Consider the following 18,324-nt stretch of genomic DNA (forward strand, 5'->3'; position numbering starts at 1 on the left):
TTACAGACAGCTGAACGTACACCAACTGCAGGGTGATTTTGGCAACCTGTAACCTCCAGGCCTTCCCATGTCTAAAGACATTATTACATTTTATTACATTTGGCCTGATGATTTCCATTGTGAAGGTTTCCTGCAGCAGGAACAAAGAGTTTTTGCTTTCAACTTAAAAGTCTGTAAACCCATAGGCTGGGTTTTGACCACCGATATTCTGATGATTTTAGCACGCTGGGATCTGTTAACAGGATAGTGTACTGCTTGAACGACTGCAATGAGTATCTGAGGTCAAGCTTGAAAGCTGTTTTCAAAATGTCTAGGATGATGGCCAGTCTCCCATTCTGTCCCTTTTCCCTCTATCACTGTGCTAAAACCTCCTCCTCTTCCCCATTAGCAGCAGGACCCGGGGGTAGAGGCACAGTGACGGTCAGGCACGAGCCTGGAGCCTGGTGGAAGAGCCCCACTGGGAAGTGGTTGTTGGCAGAGAAATGAATGGGTCAGCAACGGTGGCACAGCGAGCAGCTCCAGAGGCTCAGGACCGTGCCGCAGAGGGCTCTTAGGGCGGCGGGGATGACCTAGCACAGCCTCCTCCCCCTCCCCAAAACTGGCAGACGCACACGGAGGGTCCGGAGCAGGTCTCCCCTGAAAGGATGCAAAGGCGTACGGCCACGGCACGCTCCCTTTCTCCTGCCTCCGCTGCAGGCAGAGCTGTGCCACATTGCCTTGCCTTTGGTCAGGCTAGGGACGTGCACGCAGGAGCTTACCGTGGCTCAGCAACTCGATCGTGAGCCTGAATGTTTAGCGCTAAGAGACAAAGCGAAAGTCTCACTCTTAAAACGCAATTGAATTCACGCCAGCTAGGGACTATGAGAAGCATCCTTTTTTTTTAATGCTGGTCCACACAGAAGTAACTGGTCCAGCTCCTGAGACGTGAATATGTGGAAAATAGTTGGGTATGTCAGACGTGAAGATAATAGGCATTACATTAAACCAGACTTTGTGACTCAGATGTAAGGATACCGTGTCTGACCGGTTGTTCACAGGGTGCTTCGTGATAGTTTCACAGAGATATGGAAATATGCAAATTATATGAATTCATAAATATGAGAGGTATAATAATAACTACAGCTGTTCGTTTCTGGCACTGCCCATAGTGTGCTAGCACTTTCCTGAGACAGAATTTGGTAACAGACCAACTTGGAGGAGTTTCAGATTTAAGGACGGACATACAACCAGGCAGCCAGTAGATGATGCAGAGAGCAGATGGGGTCACTTGGACAAAGCCTAACAGGCGATACAACAATATAATAAAATTTTTTCCACTTATTCAGTGCTGTCTCTGCAATGCAATAGTGAAGAGGACTGAGTGAGTATCTTGTGAGGTGAGTTCTTCCTATTTTTTTCTTATAGATCAAAAGCTGAGAGGAAGTAAAGTTCTGTGATTTGCTCAGAGTTACAAAGCTTTTCTATAGCAGACCTGGAAGGAAATCAGAGAGCTATTTCCCAGCATCTGCTCCCTCAAAGCCTGAGCAATCCATTGACAACAAAAAAATCAACAAGGAGAAAAAACCCCAGATCGATTAAACTATACAAAACCAGAACTACAGTGATGAATCTGCAAAATCTGGAGGAGGACACTGGGGCACTTCCATTAGGCAGGGAGTAAATTCTTCTCAAGAGATATGGTATTGCCAGGGAAACAGTGTGGTGTCTACAGGGGCTGAGTCAAAAATCTCATCCCCAAGGCAGTCAGCAGCAGAGGTGGGTCATGCTTTCCTCCTTCCTACAAGCGCTGTCACCAGGACACAGCACTACCAGAAAGAATTCACAGCATTGGCCAAAGAAGGCATTTCAGTGCTAAAACGTCAGTGGAGCATGTCATTCTTCTGGGCAGTATATCTCAGAATAACAAAGCTCAGTGTGTTATAGGTCAGTCTGAGTCCTCCAGATACTGAAGTAGAAAGTAGCACGTAAAGCCTGGAGGCATCGGAGATTTCACTAACTAGAATTTATCCATGGGACTCTTCTAAGAGGAAAAGAATTCACTTGTGGTTTGTTTCTAATTGGTACCCCAGGAGAATTATAAGTAGTATCTAGCTATTTGTACTGAAGCAAGGAAGAAACAAATGAACCAATTCTAATGTCTTTTTTTGGCAAACAGTGAGAATGCAATAATGTCTAGGGTTTGAAACATAATGAGTAGGGAAGAAATAACAGAAATGCTTTGGTTACCTTGTTTTAAGGTATATATTGTAGAGGTAGCTGAGAAGTTTGTGGCTGTGATCACATTCTCTCTGTTTGAAGTATCAAGTTCCACTCGCGTCAGTTTTTCAACATCGCTGTGGAAACTGCTGACTTCCCCGGTCGGGAAGGTCGCGTTGGTCAGATGGCCATCGGAGTCATACCTGCAAGACATGATGTTAAAGAGCCATGAAAATACATCACTACTGTCTTGCAGATACTCTTAAAAGAAAAAAAAGGGGAAAAAGCAGAAGCACCGTCACCACTGCGCAATAAGTACAAAGGTAAGAGTTGGTCCATTTACACTCAAAATGCATTCATTGCCTAATCCGAATTCCTGCTTCGACTCTTTTGCAGCGGTGCTGGATGCAATACAGGTGGGCACAGTATGAGGTGCTACCTGCACCATTCAGCTCCTGCCAGGGGCTTCAGCCCTGCGCACCGGCGGTGGGGTTCAACCCGCCGGGCTGCGGTACAGGCGGGCGGCCGCTGGAGGCCACTCGGCGTTCAGGCAACCCACTCCCCCCCAAAAAGGCATTTTCTTACCCGCAAGTTTAAATCAAACCAATTCTCAGATTCCGCAACACTCAAAAACTGCCTTTTGTTGCTGATGTGTGAAGTACATAATATGAACGGTGAATTTAAAAAGGGGACCTAAAGCATAACAATAGCGATAAAATTAGATTGAAATCTGCAGCGATTAAGTTGCCTACGTGGTTTTTACTCTTGTGTTACGTTTCCCACGGGCCTACTCAAATCAGCAGGAACTTCTGATCACAAGTAACAGCACCAGAATCTAGAGCACCGCATTTCAGTTCACCTAAATTTCATCAGTGCTAAAGAAATTCTTTTCGTTTAAGGTACTTTATGTGAATCGGGCCACGTTATGAAAAAGTCAATAATTAATTCAAAAGCTCTGGAGCAGTGTTTCTAACGGCTCTTTTCAGTTCTACAGATATCTTTGTTCTTTCTGATGGTTCACACGAAAACGACGCACAACACTGTTTGGTGCTTGACGTTGTTTCGTATTAATGCCTTCCATCTTAAAAACCTTATTGATGCTAACACATTTTTATGTGTTACACATCCAAGACACCTCACTGATGCTGCAGATGTATTTGCATGAGTAAAACCAACTCATGTTCATAAAACAGAAGCCTATTTGTGCAGGTAGGAAAGCATAATTAAGTTTTCATGTTTTATTAACTGTCTCTCCTCCTTCACAAAACATATCCTCAGCTGGTGTATCAACTGGCAAAGCTCTGCTGCCGCCAATGGAGCTCTTCCAATTCACATCAGCAGACGATCTGGCTATGTCCTTCACTTTAATGTGTTGGCATCATTTCCTTAGGATCTTTATTTCCCCCTAATTAGTCAGACAAAATCTATATGTCACAAGAAGTGCTGGTGAAAAAAAACAAGATTTTTTCTCTTCCCCCCAATATAAAAAAGAAAAATAGAGCAGCTGTTCTTTTCAAATGAAACACTGGAGAATGAACTAGTGACCATCTTGTGGTTTTTGACAAATAAATTAATCAAATGTTAAATACAATATAATCTCTCTCTCTCAATATAATCACCTCCTACTGCCCTCACATACATCATGCAACTTATTTACATTCCACCCTTATGCCGGTTCCGTGCAAATTGACTGGGTGCCACACCCAGCGATTAAAATGGACTCGGATCGCTACTTTTCATCATTAGAAAACTCCATGAACATTGGGCAGTTATATTTCATTTACTGCTTGATCAAACAGATATGACAGCTTGCTAGGTTATTTAGGTTTTCTACTGTAGCACAGAAAAATCCCCAAATCATGCATTTTTATGGCGCAAATGCAGCCGGTTTATTGGAATGTACTTGTGTGCAAGACTCGGGACCCATCTTCGATAAGGATCCAGTTTTGCCGTTGATAGTGCTGATGATGAGATACAAAACTCCCCGTGTAGCTGAAAATGGGATAACCTGTTACTGGATGGCTGGCCAGATACGGTACTGAATTACGACGAGACTGGAGCGCGTGGCAATGGACTCTTACTCATGTAGATGGTCCCACCGACTTCAAGGAGAACATGCAGATTAGTGTCTCAGTAACGATTCCACAGCATAACCATCTAAAGGGGTTTTTTATTCCAGATTGCTCCAAGAAACCCAGCCCTCCGCGGACAGGTTCTGCCACCTTTCATGTGATGAATAGTAGCACACTGGGACTCAATTCCTGCAGAGCAATGTCCTACCCATACTAATAGGGGCAGAATCATGACATATTTCTTAATGTTAATTTGGGGCCCAGTTATGCCACTGTTAATCATGTCAGTGACCATTTAATCATGCAAATAATTGCATTGATTTCAGTACTCACATGAGGAAGTGCTCACCAATATTCGAAATGCACACTTGGGGATATAGCTTCACAATCCATTTGCATTTCTATGTGTAGCACAGTTAAGAGTTATATCATTTCAAAGGGAAAGCGGTCTAATTAATTTTTTCAGAGAGAGTTGTTTCTTGCAGGTGTTTTCTTGTCCTTGATTTAATAGAGGCCCAGCGCTCCCCCTCCCCTTTTACGGCTTTAATGATACAATATTAAAAAAACTAGATGACTGAAAATTGTACATTAGCTATAATTTTATGCAAGAGCTCTTTCAGTACTTCCATTCCATCAGATTAGAGTAGATGGATGACAAGTACTTTTGTAGGTGGTTTTCTACCTCTTAATAATTTCCCTCTGTGAGTGAACCTGACATATAGGTAGATGTTCTGAACAGTTCATTATCTTTGCTCATATTCCCAAGTATGTGTGATACGTGTTGTTAAACAAACTCATCCCTATTTCAGCTTGACAGTGCCATGGGCTGAACTTTTGGATGTGAATGCAAATCTAGCTTAAACAGAGAAGATGATTCCAAGCAATTTGAAAGTTGCTCGTATGATAATTCTCTTAGCTCCAATACTATGTTCATGTAGGACTCGGAAGCAATTCACATATAAGTAACCCCTTCAGAAAAATCTAATTTTCAAACTGAAATCGGGTGTCAGTTCAGAATGTGACCTGTCTGGAAAATAATGTCTGGTCAAAGGATAGCTAAGGACCATCACACCCCATGACCTATTTCTGGCAGAAGGTGAGCAGCATCTCCTGAACACACCTACTCAGCACAGTGCTGCTTCTAGTCAACTGGCCCTCTGGCTGCAGCAGATTGGGTGACCTGCGGTGTATCAGCCATTCAGGAATTTGTAATATATTATGAAGATGGCTTAAAATATCGGACTGAACATAAATATTAATGACATGACTTCACTATTTAATTCTGCTGTTGTTTTTGTAATGCTAACAACTGTAATTCTGTTAATTGCTACTGACTGATCTAGACTGGCAGAAGTGGACAACTCAAAGTGTCAGGGCGGACAGTGTTACCTAGCCTGCAGTTAAAGCTATGAAAGTACGAAAAAACTGTTTAATTTAGCAAAATTTCTTTGTGTTAACCATATACATCATGTCAATCCTTTCAAGGCACGGGTATCTCTTTGTGAAGAAATCTGTATTACATACAATGGGAGGCACTTGCAAGCAGGTGAAGTCCTTTAAAAGATCTTACTATGCTTGAGTCATACTTTAACAAACAACTTGCCAGAAGACAACAGGAACAAGCAATAATTGTATGAAATGGTTTATGCTCAATGTCAATGGGACAGAGGAAGAATACCGAGATTGAGGAGCAATCTAGCGACATGACTAAAAATAATCTGCTCTAACATGCTCTAACAATCAAGGCCCTGCAACAATGCATGGTGCTCAGCATTTTAAGAAGGAATAGGCATGACTTGGAGCTACTGTAAAGGCTTTTTGAAAGTGTCATTGGTCCATGGTCTGGATTGATGCCATCCTCAAGTAGGGATTTAAATGGATCACTCGCAGTGTTGAAATTATTTACAAAGAAGCGTACATTTTAAGTCAGTTCTGCTTATAAAAGGTAACGCTCAGATCAGTGTTTAAGCAGCACCAGGACAAGACTGAGCTTTGTCTTGTTGCAAGATAATTTACATTTGTATCAATAGATGCCTGATAATGAGAACTGAACCAGGAAGGCCCCGTATGGTTTTATTTTCCCGCATGTTGTAAAAAAATGGCCCTCTCTAATGGTTTATACTTATGTCCACCCTATCAATTTAGTCTTTGGCAGAATAATAGAGGGCCGGATGGAAAAACATCCCCTTGAATAAAAAATCCCACGCACTAGGCAGCAGTTTTCTCTGCTTTTATCCTACTTCCATTTTAAGAAAATATAATTCTAAAAACCTGTAATGATGGTGACTCAACTACCTCTCCAGGTGACTTATGCAGTAACTGAATTCTCCTCAATGTGTTTTCTGTTCATATCTCACCTGGCTGGCTTTTCATTTTAGTTTTTGACCATGAACTCCTATGCTCCACAGAAAGCAGGCATTATTATCCTCCTCGAAGACTCTGAACTAATACTGCAATGCTAACATATGATTTCCATCCATCACTTGTCACATCCTCAAACAGGGATTATGACAATTAGTTATAAATAATGAGAAATCCTGATACATCACACCTCTTTATAAATCAAAAATGAACTTTCTCTTGGGTTGTTCTCCCTCTGGGACCGCATTGGCATGTTCTGACTGCATCTTTAACTGTCTTGTCTTGCTCTTTAGAAGTCCCGTCAAAGGTCTCCTGAACGTCTTGCTTACGAGGCCATTCCTACTGCCCTTACATATAGCCTTTTGCTATTACATATCCTTTTGTTATTATATATCCTCTTCCCTGGCTGATAGAGACAAGCCCACTCTTGTCTTTGAATATTCCTTCCACTGAGATTCTCGATTTCCTTTGCAGCACTCCCTTCTCTGATGCGTATGCTAATTTTCCCCTTTTTGCCTTTCTCAGGAATTTTGCAAATTCCTGGTTCATATCACAACTTGCCTCTACTTCTTTAGTTACAAAAAATTCCACAATCATATTTTCATTTAGAGAAACAGATTCACAATAATAAAATGCAAATGAAGTATAATTTCAGGCAGTTTCTGCTACACTTAATGGGCACTACATACAGAGCTTTTACATGTGACAGGCTTTGGCACTTAAGAAATGGTAGTGTTTCATTGTAAAAGCTCGTGCAACAGCACTACTTGTCCTTTCTCATGCACTGTTAGTAGCAGAGTGCCTTTTTAAATTACTAGAACTGACTAGAACAAATTCAATGTTCATTTAAAATAGGGTTCCTTACATCAGGCATTTAATGGCATGGACTTACTCATACACAGTTGTCCATCCGTTTTCATCGCTTTTGGTTGCTAAAAGCCCCGTGTTTCCAGGATACGTCATCAGAGCCAGGTTGTAGCCTTGGGCATAAACTCTTTTCAGAACCCCATTGCTGCTTATTGTCAGCCAGTACACCTGGCCCCCCGGCACCACGACCCACAGGGGCAGCCCACTCGTGTCTCTGCGGATGTGAACCGAATTCCCATTGCTGCTGGTGATGGTGGCAATATCCCCTTCCCCGCTGTAGGTGAAATTGTAAATGTAGTCCCTCGTTATGAGGTTCAGCGTGTGCAGGTGGGTGCCGTTGATGGTGAACTGATACAGTTCTTGGTCCGCTGGCGACGCAATCTCATACATATTCGTGTCGCTGAGGTGAGCCTTGTTTCGGCTGACTGCGCGGATGCGGACATTGCCAAGGTCTGCTACGTACAGTGTGTCATCCGGAGAGACCGCGAGAGAAGAAGGTGCTTTCAGCTTCGCATCTTTGGCATATCCACCATCACCTGGAGGAGAAAGGGTAATTTGAGTAATCTGTAATGTCCGTGTTTAAGCTGATCCTCATAGCCTGACACACTGCTGCTCCTCAGTATCATTTACAGGTCAATAAAACAGTATCTTCTCCCAACTAATTAAATCCATATTATCTAAGGTTGGTGCAATTCTAAATCAGTCTCAGTGAAGACAAACAAGAATACAAATTATCTAATTTACACCATTTTTGCTAAGGCCAAAATCCTGCTGCTCAGGAAAGCATTAATGGCAAAATTGTGAAAGAAAGAACCCATGACACCTGAAGTTTCATTCCCTACTACGTGTCTATTGGCATGTAGTTAAAGTAGAATCGTGTTATAAATAAAACAAAGGGAAAATAAACCCCAGTAATTCAGCTAAAATGACGCTGAAGCAAAGATTAGTTTATACTTATTAAAAACTCAACACTACAGGAAAACAAAACAACCATAAGTCAAAAAAGGCCTTGAGAAACCACCCCTTCCAGTATCACTTCATAATTTACTTGGTTCGTGTATTTTAAGGTTTGAGGAGGATATTTGCATTATCATTGGCTATATATGAATATCAAAATGACTTTACACGAGCAGGATTTTCTGTAACTAGCAAGAAAGCACATTAAACCTCACTCTTCGAGAAAAACACATTACTGTTTGTATTGCTCCCCTTCTCCTGACTGAGAAATGAAATTTGGTGGAGATTTTGAGCATACCCTGTGCTTCCTTGGAGAAGGACAAATTAGCTGGTCTTCTGACTCTGCCTTTCACCAGCCCAGCACTGGCACAGTCATTAGATTTGCCACAGCTTTTAATTTTTCAGCACTGAGGGCAGTTTCCCTCAACAGGAACTCTCAACAGGATCCTTGCCAGCACTGGTCTACCATAGCTGTCACTGAAGCTGGCAGCACTTGGCAATGCACGTGAAGCTTGGATTATCATTACAACGTTGGGTCAGCAACCCACCTTCTCTGGAATACCATTTACATTTTTTTCTCTCCATTCTTGACATACTTAATGTTTTCTTGTCAGTAATTAACCTTTTACTTGAAATGGGAGGCTTAAGAATTATGATGGCATTATGGAGCTGAACACAGTGGTTCTTAGAGATGACAGGATGACAACATACTGCACACCTCTGTATACGGGAATGCTTCGTCCCATTATGAAATATGTTTTTATTAAAAAAAAAAAAGCCACAATTTGATTTAGTGCATGCAGGGGAGAGGAGCTGTGTTGCTCAGAATGTCCAGTGGTGCAGTGCGGGCCTGGCACTGGCTGTTCCAGTTTAAAACAAACAAAGAAGAAGAAATTCTGAACATTATTATGCCTTTGCATCATTTTGCTGGTTGTGCAGCGTGACACAAGTGATGAGAAGGCACAAGCTAGTGTTTTTCACTGGCTGTGAAACACCTTGGTACTCTGCTTGGTGAGAAGGGCTGCCTGATCCAGTAGCATTTAGGTGCAATCTGCCCTGGGGCTGGTACCATCTCATCATGGGCAAACATAGCTGACGCAGAAAGGCAGACTTGGAGATAATTTTGAACGGTGTGTAATCTCCGTATCAAAAGAGGAAAAGGTAAGACCACCCTGAGGTTCCTCCAGTGCCAACTGGAAGACTCACATCTCTCCATCCAATGACCTAAATCCACAAAGAGCTGCTGATAAGGTTTTTGGTTTTGCAAGGAAACGGAACCGTTGCTCGACTCTCCTTCCCCTTGTCACTTGGCTAATCTGCACCTGCGCCCGGGGATCTCAACAGATAAGAGACAGGAAATAACCAGCATTGCCTTACCTGAAAAACAGTCACAATTAGGATCAATCTTGCAGTCACAATCTGATGGGGCTCCAGCGATTATAGAGATCTCACCGTTGGTTGTGACCTGTTGTATACGGTTGATCTTTCTTTCATCTGTCTCTGCAATGTAGAGTATCCCGCTGTGAGACACGGCGATCGCCCTGGCTGACTCCAGGGTTGAATGGATGGCCACCTTGCTGACGATGAAGTGGTCGATGCCTGGCACCTGGCAGTGAATGGGCCGCCCTGCAATAATTCGCACACGCCTGTTCTCAGAGATCTGCAGGACAATGTTGTTGTCCAGGACGTACAGCGAATTGTCTAGAGGGTTCACTGTGAGGTCTGTTGGCCACTCTAACCGCACCTGGAAAAAAAATCAAGGGGAAGGTGGGGGGGGGGGGGGGAAGAAAAAAGAATGATTAAGATAGTAAGGCAGTTTCATTCAACCATCTCTGATCACCACGTCATCAAGGCACTCCGTGGATTCACCCGGCACTGCTTCTCTAGGATGTTCTTTAATTGGGTTTGGCAGAATAAGTTTCGACAAGCATATTGTTTTCTGAGGTCCAGGTCCAGTGTGGAACAAAACTTGATTTGAAAAGTAATTTAGCACCCTCTGAGAGACATTTGCACAAGTCCATTAAGGTGCGAACTTTATTACACCTATGCAGTCATGCAAATAAAACCACAGACTTTGTGTCATGCAACATCAGCCAGAAAATCTTCCAGGTCTGAATGTTACTGTTTCAAGGTTGCAGTCAACACCGGCAGACTGGAAAACAGAAGTTGTCAGTGTCGGAACACTTTAATTGACTGCTAGTACAAAAGGAAAACGACATGCTAGAAGAGTACGACACATTTCCACAACTTATTTACTAAACAAGAAACGTTAATAAGACTTATATGCCATAAGAAATATAAGCTCGTTAATTCTTTGTAACATAATAACACACCAATATATCCCACTTCACATGATACAATAGCCAAGCCGTAATTACTTATAATGATTTTGCTTTGTGAATTCAGTAGTTCAGTCATGGATGAAGTAAATTCTTCATTTTTAAGGTCAGCTTTTTGCCTTTTTCCATGCAGGTGAGAGTGCCAACCAAGCAAAGTTTCCAAACCGCGCTGGAGGAAACGCTAGAAGAATGACCTCACTCGTCTGATACCTGTTGCATCAGGATCCGGAGGAATTAAACACACTCCCAATTAAAGGTGGGGCAGCCCGTCAACCTGGCAGACAGCCAGGATGTGGGCTGCTGACTGCAGCATGTAGCTGCCAGAGCTTCAAATTCCTCCTGTTGAGAAAGCTCAACAGGCAGTGCGGGATCACTGAACTGGGAAACAGCACCAGAGTAGACTGGTCCCTCTCGCCAGCTAATGGCCGGTGGAGGATCTGGACTGCAGCTTGTCTATGGAAAGGTCAGACAGCAACTGAGCCACCGAGATTGCAAGACAGCCTATTTTTGTCTGTCTCGGGACGCTTTGCTTGTTATCCTTCGTGAAGAGATGGCTGCTTTTATCTGAGTGGAATTTTCCTGGACTAAATATTTCAATCACCCGAAGAGAATAAATACCAGGCTAAAATGTAATGGGTTTATATGCTTTATATGCCACAGAAGCTTCTATTATTTCATTTCCTGATTTTGTTACTGTTTTCGCTCATTTTTCCACTGTGCTAATTAAAAGATCTATGAATTTAGAGACTGCAGATGCTAAAACAATGCCCAGCACTGAGGAGTAACATATGGTGGAGCGCGTGGCCATCGCAAGGCACCTGCTCGCCTGGGGTCAGCTCAGGAGCCAGGCTGGAGGCCAAGTCTCTCCCTTTCTCAAGCATCAGTATTTCCTGAATAATCTCATTTCCAGAAGTACATTGCTGGTTTGATAACTGATGTTTTAATAAAGCGAGGGCATTGCGGCTACCGTGTCTCGCCCCGCGTGGTTACGTGGTGCACCACACAATCACGAAGGCTCACGCAGTAATCGAATTCCTCCTCGTGCCCAGTCCATTCTACTAGACGGCGTAATAGCTGGCATTAAGACTAATGCTGTTGGGTTCAAGATCTCTTCTGAACCAGGTGGTAGAGTCCTTCCAAATGATGATAAATGTGGTGAAACGGTTGGAAACAGATTCCTCCCATAAAGGCGCTGATTTCTGCGCGTGTGTGAGACTGCCCAGATTCCCCCCGCTGTGCTGGGGCTGGTTTCACACTGCTGTTAGCTCAACTGAGAGTTCGCTGGGACACCAAATAAAACTCTAGTTAGCATAAAAATCTCTACAAGGCTATCTTCAGGAAACTTGGAAAAAACCGTATTTGCAATGTACCTTTAATGCACAACATTTGACTGCTCTCTCAAAGTAAATGGATTATTTTTAATGGGAAACAGACACCTTCAGCTTTAACAGCCTCCCTCACAGATCACTCTGCTGTAAAAATAATCTTTGATTAACTGTAACTAGATTATTAGGGATAAGAACTTTGGGCTGAAACTATCTATTTTTGCCATAATGACTCTGCATACCACCTGCCATGTCTTAATAGCTGGTTTTCCTTCGTGGAACAGCCACACCGCCCTTGCCCGGTGAATAATTTGAATTCCTCCCGCTGTGCCGGTATGCCTGCTATCTTGCAGATAAACAGGGACTGGTTTGGGCCAAAGCAACTTTTTCTCTGGTTGATTTGAGGCTGATTTGGTTTATTGAGATAGAATAAACTTTTACGCAACTGTCCCTTTCACTTGCAGCAACGTGCCTAAAGCTTAGTCTTAACAGCTGTTGACTGCAAGCACATTTGCTTTCACGCTGATCACATCTGTAAATCTAGCTGCATTATGGTAAAAATAAATACAATTTTAGTTAGGAACGTCTAAACAATTTTGGTTACTAGACCAGAACTGTTGCCTGGCTCTCTGCTCTGCAAAGTTCACAGAAGGTATGGCTACAGCTTCTCCTTCCTGGGTTTAAAGCGGTCATGGACGTATTAATGGTTTAATCCCAGGTGAAATATTAAACTCGCATGTACCTGTCTGGAGACTGCAGCACAAAAACCAGCTGCTGCTCACTGCAAGCTTATGCTAGTGCAACTAGCATAAGGGGAGGGGAAAAAAAGGTGGAATAGGCCAATTAAAATTAAACATACACACAAACACAAACCCCTGAGCATTCCTAATCTGAAGAAGAAGTCCACAGGTTTAGAAAAAATCTGCACTGTTGCTGTCAGAGGGAGACTTCGGGGTGTTTTACACCTTCAGCTGGTGTAAGCTGGGGCTGCTGCAGTCCCACCCCATGCCTTCCCCAGCGCAGCCCCCAGCAGCAAGGCCAGTGTTTATGTGCTCCTACAGAGAGCAGGGCCCGGACAGTTTGCTGGCTAAAAACTAATCACCTAAATCAGCTTAAGCTGAAGTGTAACTGCACCCTCAGGTTCACTGTTACCTTGAAAAGTCACCGGTTGTTTCTTTTCTTTTAAAGCAAGCTGCCCTCTGGCAGGTTTCTGTGACCAAACCATCAGTTGTGCTTCATTCAGAGCCAATAAACGTATTACAGAGAAGCACTCCCATCCTCATCAGATATGACTGTGCCTATTAAAAAGTTTTTCCAGACAAAACCTCCGTTAGGATTAGAATATTAAATCAGGTAAAGTACTTTTTAATTTGAAGCAGTGCTTCATAAGCCCCCGTAAAAAGTCCTCTCCCATCTACGTATATTTTTCTTATAACTCAAAATTGGGCCAGTTGCAAGTGTTTTTTCTTACATTTGACGGGTTCTTTTTTTGAGCAGTGTGCAGAAACGGCATTGCCGATTATCCCATTATAAACAAACAGACAAGGTTTGTTCAGTAGCAGTCAGCACCTCACATTCTTCACAGATGGAAATTTTCAGGTGACAATTCTGGTTTGGTTCACTGGAGACTGAGTATATGCAATGAAAATCACTGCCGAAACAAGTGCACCCTTGAGCAATGAGACCTTTTGCATATAAGTATTAACATGTCAACTTTTCTGGGAATTCAGCATTTAACTGTCAAGATAAAGGCTCCAGCTATATCTAATAATCAATCTCTGGTTTGAGAAGTGCAAAATTAACACCTGCTGGTCTGGCTTTCTAATGCATTTTTTCATGTCAACTGTTCTGGAAAACATCAAGTGCACTGAGGTGGCTTCAGTTTAAATGAATTTTCACTGGGAGATGTACATTTAGGTAGTTAAATAGCTCTCAGACCCGAATGGTATTTTTTTTGTTTGTTTCTTTCTTGCTAAATATGCGTGTGCTTGTATAACTATCTACCTACCCACCTACCTGGCTTTGAAATATTTAAATATTTTTCGCACAGCAAAGCTTTACAACTAAATAAATAACGTGAGTTTTTTGCGAAGTAGCACCGAGAGGAGAGCCTGCACTCATGTACTTCTTAAACATACACGCCCGCACACATATACACATTTAAGTGTGAGTTTGTGAAGAATACTGTTTCACTTTTGGTTCTGACCATATGGCGAAAACTTTCTGCACATTTTGCATGACATTTTACGGCTGTGGCATTTTTGGTACTATTTTAAACAAATCAGATCAAAAATATTCTACCATTCATATCAAAGTAAGAAAAGTAAAGAAGGAAAAATTTATCCTTGTCTGCAGATGCAGGTTTCAAGAGCTTAACTGTTTGGTTGCGGGGGGAAATTGCACTGGGATAAGTCTCACTTATCGTGGATTAAAAGAAGCTGAATAAAGCCCTAAAAAGGCTTCACCATGGCTTTGATTTCTTGCCATGCATTGCCTGTATATTCTGATTCAATTTCATGTAGTAGCATGAAATTCATGCCAAAATTTTTTCATAGTCCTGACTGATGGATTACTTCCTCTCTGTCCTGCTCAGCTTCAAGTACTTCTGTTTATGCTGCCTTTGCCTTTATTCAGCTCCACGATACGCATTTGCAGACCCCATCATTACATCCTCCATACTTCTCTTTTGCTGCCAACTTCTTTTTGTCATCTCCTCTTATTTATACTCACTTCAGCTGTTTTTTCCAGGCCAAACCCTTTTACTCACCACAACTTCCTTCTCAATAGCATTTTTCTCTCTTCCCACCCAAACCCACCCTTCTCCTTCCTTCTGCAAGAGAAATGGCTCTGCGGAAGGACTCGCCCAGGCGGTCCATCAGCAGCGAGCGTGTAGTTCACAAGGCTGGAGGAGACCGGTTCTGCTTCCCTGAACTTTTTACAGGATGTCTCACTACATGTATTTCTCTCTATTTTCTCACAGTTGACAACCACGGATATTTTTTCATCATTTTCTGTCAGCTTGCTCTCACTTCTGGGCTCTTTCTTTTGTTGACGCTGACACTGTCAGCTCCTCTCAGCAGCTCAGCTTCTTTCTTAACGGCACACAGAGACACAATTCAGCTCCTGCGGTCTGACACCGGGGAACCCTTCCCTGCGGTGGGATTACAGCCTCCTCCCATGCTGGAGGAGCCTTTGTTTCTCCTGCTCCTGATACTGTGTGTGATAAAATTCAGAATTACACAGTTCAGCTGTAGCAGTCCCTGCTCTAAACTTCACAAGCGTTGCTCTCTCTGCATTCATCGTTCCCCAGTGACAAACCCAAATAAATGAGTTTTGCAGCCTAACCACCGGACCGTTGTTTTCTACCCTGGGCTGGGAAAGCAGCGGTGGCACATTTACAGATGCGGCTCAGAGGTCTGAGGCCACCCGTTCTCCGGCATCACGGCTCGGGTAGTCTCCCCGCCAACCGGCCTTTGCCGCCAATTATTTCCAGCGGATGAGGGACCCAGGGCAGGAACGCGAAGGCAAGGCACCACTCCAGCGGTTCTCACTGCTTGTCGTCGCTTCACTTGCCACAACTCGCTATGCTCTCGCTTTCCAGCTCTCTTCTTGTTTCATAATTTCTTTTTTATGATTCCTTTCTGCTTCACAACTTCAAAGACCGTATGAGGAATCTTGGGTCTACTAAATCGATAGGAAAAGTTGATTTCTATGGGGACAGGTTTCACACTGTCTTTATTTAATAATAGAGGGAATATTATCCAGAATCACATAAGCCCATTGACTATGAAAATAAATGGAACTTCGATTCCTAAGCCATTTAAGTCTGTTTAAACATGGTAGCCATGGTTTATAGAGGCTATGAAAGAAATACTTTGTTAAATGCTCAGAAGGAATTAACAAAGTATTTTGGGCAGGCTGGTACCTCTGAGAGGAGGAATCTTAGACTCTTCAATTAAAATATCTCAAAATAGACCATGAATTTGAATCTAACCCAAACACGTCTCCAGTGCTGGAGTGGGAATAGATGTCCTCCAAACATACTGTTGCAGTTAACTTGCATGGCCAAAAGGAGGGAGCGGGACCAGGTGGAAAGGAAACCTAGCTAACAACAGGACGGTTCCCATTTTGCCTCACTTGCTAACTTGCACTTCCAGGTCCCGCGCTTGTCAGATGAGGCGGCACAAAAGTAAGGCTGCATAAATCTTAATAAATCTCTCACTAGTTTTGGCTTCATCTTTCCATTTTGGGCTCAGAAGGTCTGGATACAGAAAGCCAGTGTGCTGCCAATGCAGAAAAGGTGGGAGGAAGATCTTGCAAAACTTTAATTGAGACTAATTAAAAGCTGTTTGAGAACAGTGGAGGCTGGAGCTAGTACGTTACGGTGTCTGTGGCTTCCAGTAACTACTGAGGTTCATGAAAGCATCTGGCCTGAAAACTGAGAGGGAGAGGGGATACACAGAAATGAAATCTCCAAAACTGAAAAAAGCAAAGAAAGCGAAAGCCCTGCCTTTGAGCAACACCAGCTGCTATGAATATATCACCCAAATACTCTGACCCTGCCCTGAATCCTGAGTCAAACTCAAAATTAAAATTTAAATTAAATTCTTGAAATGAAAACTTCCTACAGATTTGTGCCCAGGAACCTGTCTCCGGCAACGGCACCGCTCCTCAGGGCAGCACTCCCCCGACCCCAGGGCTGGGCAGCGAGCGAGGCTGGGGGAGGCGAAGGATGAGCAGCCGTGCCAGGGCTTTGCCAGCCGGGCGTGCGGGAGCCACAGCTGCCTCCTCAGCCGCATCGGGGCTGCAAAACGCGTTCCTGCAAGGATGAGACCGAACGCTAACTCCACAGCTTTCCCAGGAAAATGCAAATTCACTGCTGTGAGTCAAGCTTTCCCTTAAGAGTTACACCAGTAAACTCACAAACACAACTTCTGCGAATGAAAGAAAGAAGGCTGGGAAAAATAGATATTCTGCAATTCATGTTTATGGCAGGGCATCTTCTATGGCAAATTCCTACAATGATACACAATGCAAGAGTAAGAGCTTCTTTTAATCCATTGTAAGAGTGAACTAATTCTTTGCTAAACTGTAGCAGAGAGTTAAAGCAAAAAAGCTATAGCAAAAATTTTGATTTTTATCTTTAAATTATACATATTTCTTTCACCTGGATATAAAAAATTCTAGGCAGAAAAAGCAACTGAAGAAACTTGAGTCCTTACTTTTACAAAAATTAGCGCCAAGATTAATTGTTAGCACGACATGATTTTCTGCAACTAATTTTTCACAAGTATTTACACAATAGATATTTCAACTGAGCAAAATGAATGCAATCTAACTAGCTGTCATGCTGCACTGAAAGCAAACACATACTGCTGCTAGACTTCAAATAGCTAATTAAAAAAAATCAGGCATCTTGCATTTTGCAGAACGAACAAGACAACTGCATTCCGTGCAGCAATCCTTCTACGTGAGTATTTACATTGATCAGATACTCGCAAGAAAACGCACTGGAGAGTGTTTGATTCTAGTCTGAGACAGTAAGCAGGCGCTCTGCTTTAAATTTATGTCAGCTAAGGGCATTGGCAAGTGCTTGATGCATATTTGGATATGCATTATCAGACTGTGCCAGAAAAGCTTACAAGGATAAAGTTTAGGACCAACGTTTTTTCAAGCAAAATTCAAGAAATACCACTCAACTAAATAATGTATCTCAAGCCTGGGACGGATACAACCTGGATGTAAAAGGAGAGGCGCTTGGTTTTCTTGCCTTCCAAAAAGGCTCTAGACAAAGATTTTAAAAGTGCCCCTGAAATGAAGTTTCCAACAGGTTGCTAATCAGATAGCGAAATAAAGGTTTTGATTTTCAGTAGCTGAGCTCTAGATCTACAAAGGCATAGAAAGGCTCCAGACCTAGAAGGGCTCAGGAAAGCGCTGCAAAGCCTCTTGCAAAACAATAAAAAAAAAAAGGGGTGGGGGACAGGGACGTGCAGGAGGCCCTAGAAGGGGTCCCTGGAAAGTTCTGTATTCAGAAAGGGCCCATAAGGGCGCTGGCTCTAGAAAAGCCTGCTGAGCTCGAAAGGGCTGCAGAAGGGCTCTGGAGGAGTGCTAGGCAGGCTCTGAGAACAAGCTCTAAAAGGCTTCCAAACCATCCCAGGAAAAAGATCTAGTGAGTCTCTAGACGTGCTCCAGCAGCTATGGATGCCC

At 43.0% G+C, this 18,324-nt stretch overlaps 1 protein-coding gene across 1 annotated transcript in view; it reads right to left on the reverse strand.

Annotated features, from left to right (window-relative positions):
- TENM1 (teneurin transmembrane protein 1) overlaps nt 1–18,324 on the reverse strand; it is a 353,539-nt gene that overhangs the window by 21,650 nt on the left and 313,565 nt on the right. The window contains exons 23-25 of the mRNA XM_075513171.1: nt 9,831–10,197; nt 7,522–8,032; nt 2,227–2,399 (exon numbers count right to left, since the gene is read on the reverse strand). Of these exons, the coding sequence (XP_075369286.1) occupies nt 2,227–2,399; nt 7,522–8,032; nt 9,831–10,197 (1,051 nt within the window). The remainder of the gene's footprint in view (nt 1–2,226; nt 2,400–7,521; nt 8,033–9,830; nt 10,198–18,324) is intronic.

This window comes from Mycteria americana, chromosome 10 (assembly GCF_035582795.1).
Source record: "Mycteria americana isolate JAX WOST 10 ecotype Jacksonville Zoo and Gardens chromosome 10, USCA_MyAme_1.0, whole genome shotgun sequence".
Lineage (NCBI taxonomy): Eukaryota > Metazoa > Chordata > Aves > Ciconiiformes > Ciconiidae > Mycteria > Mycteria americana.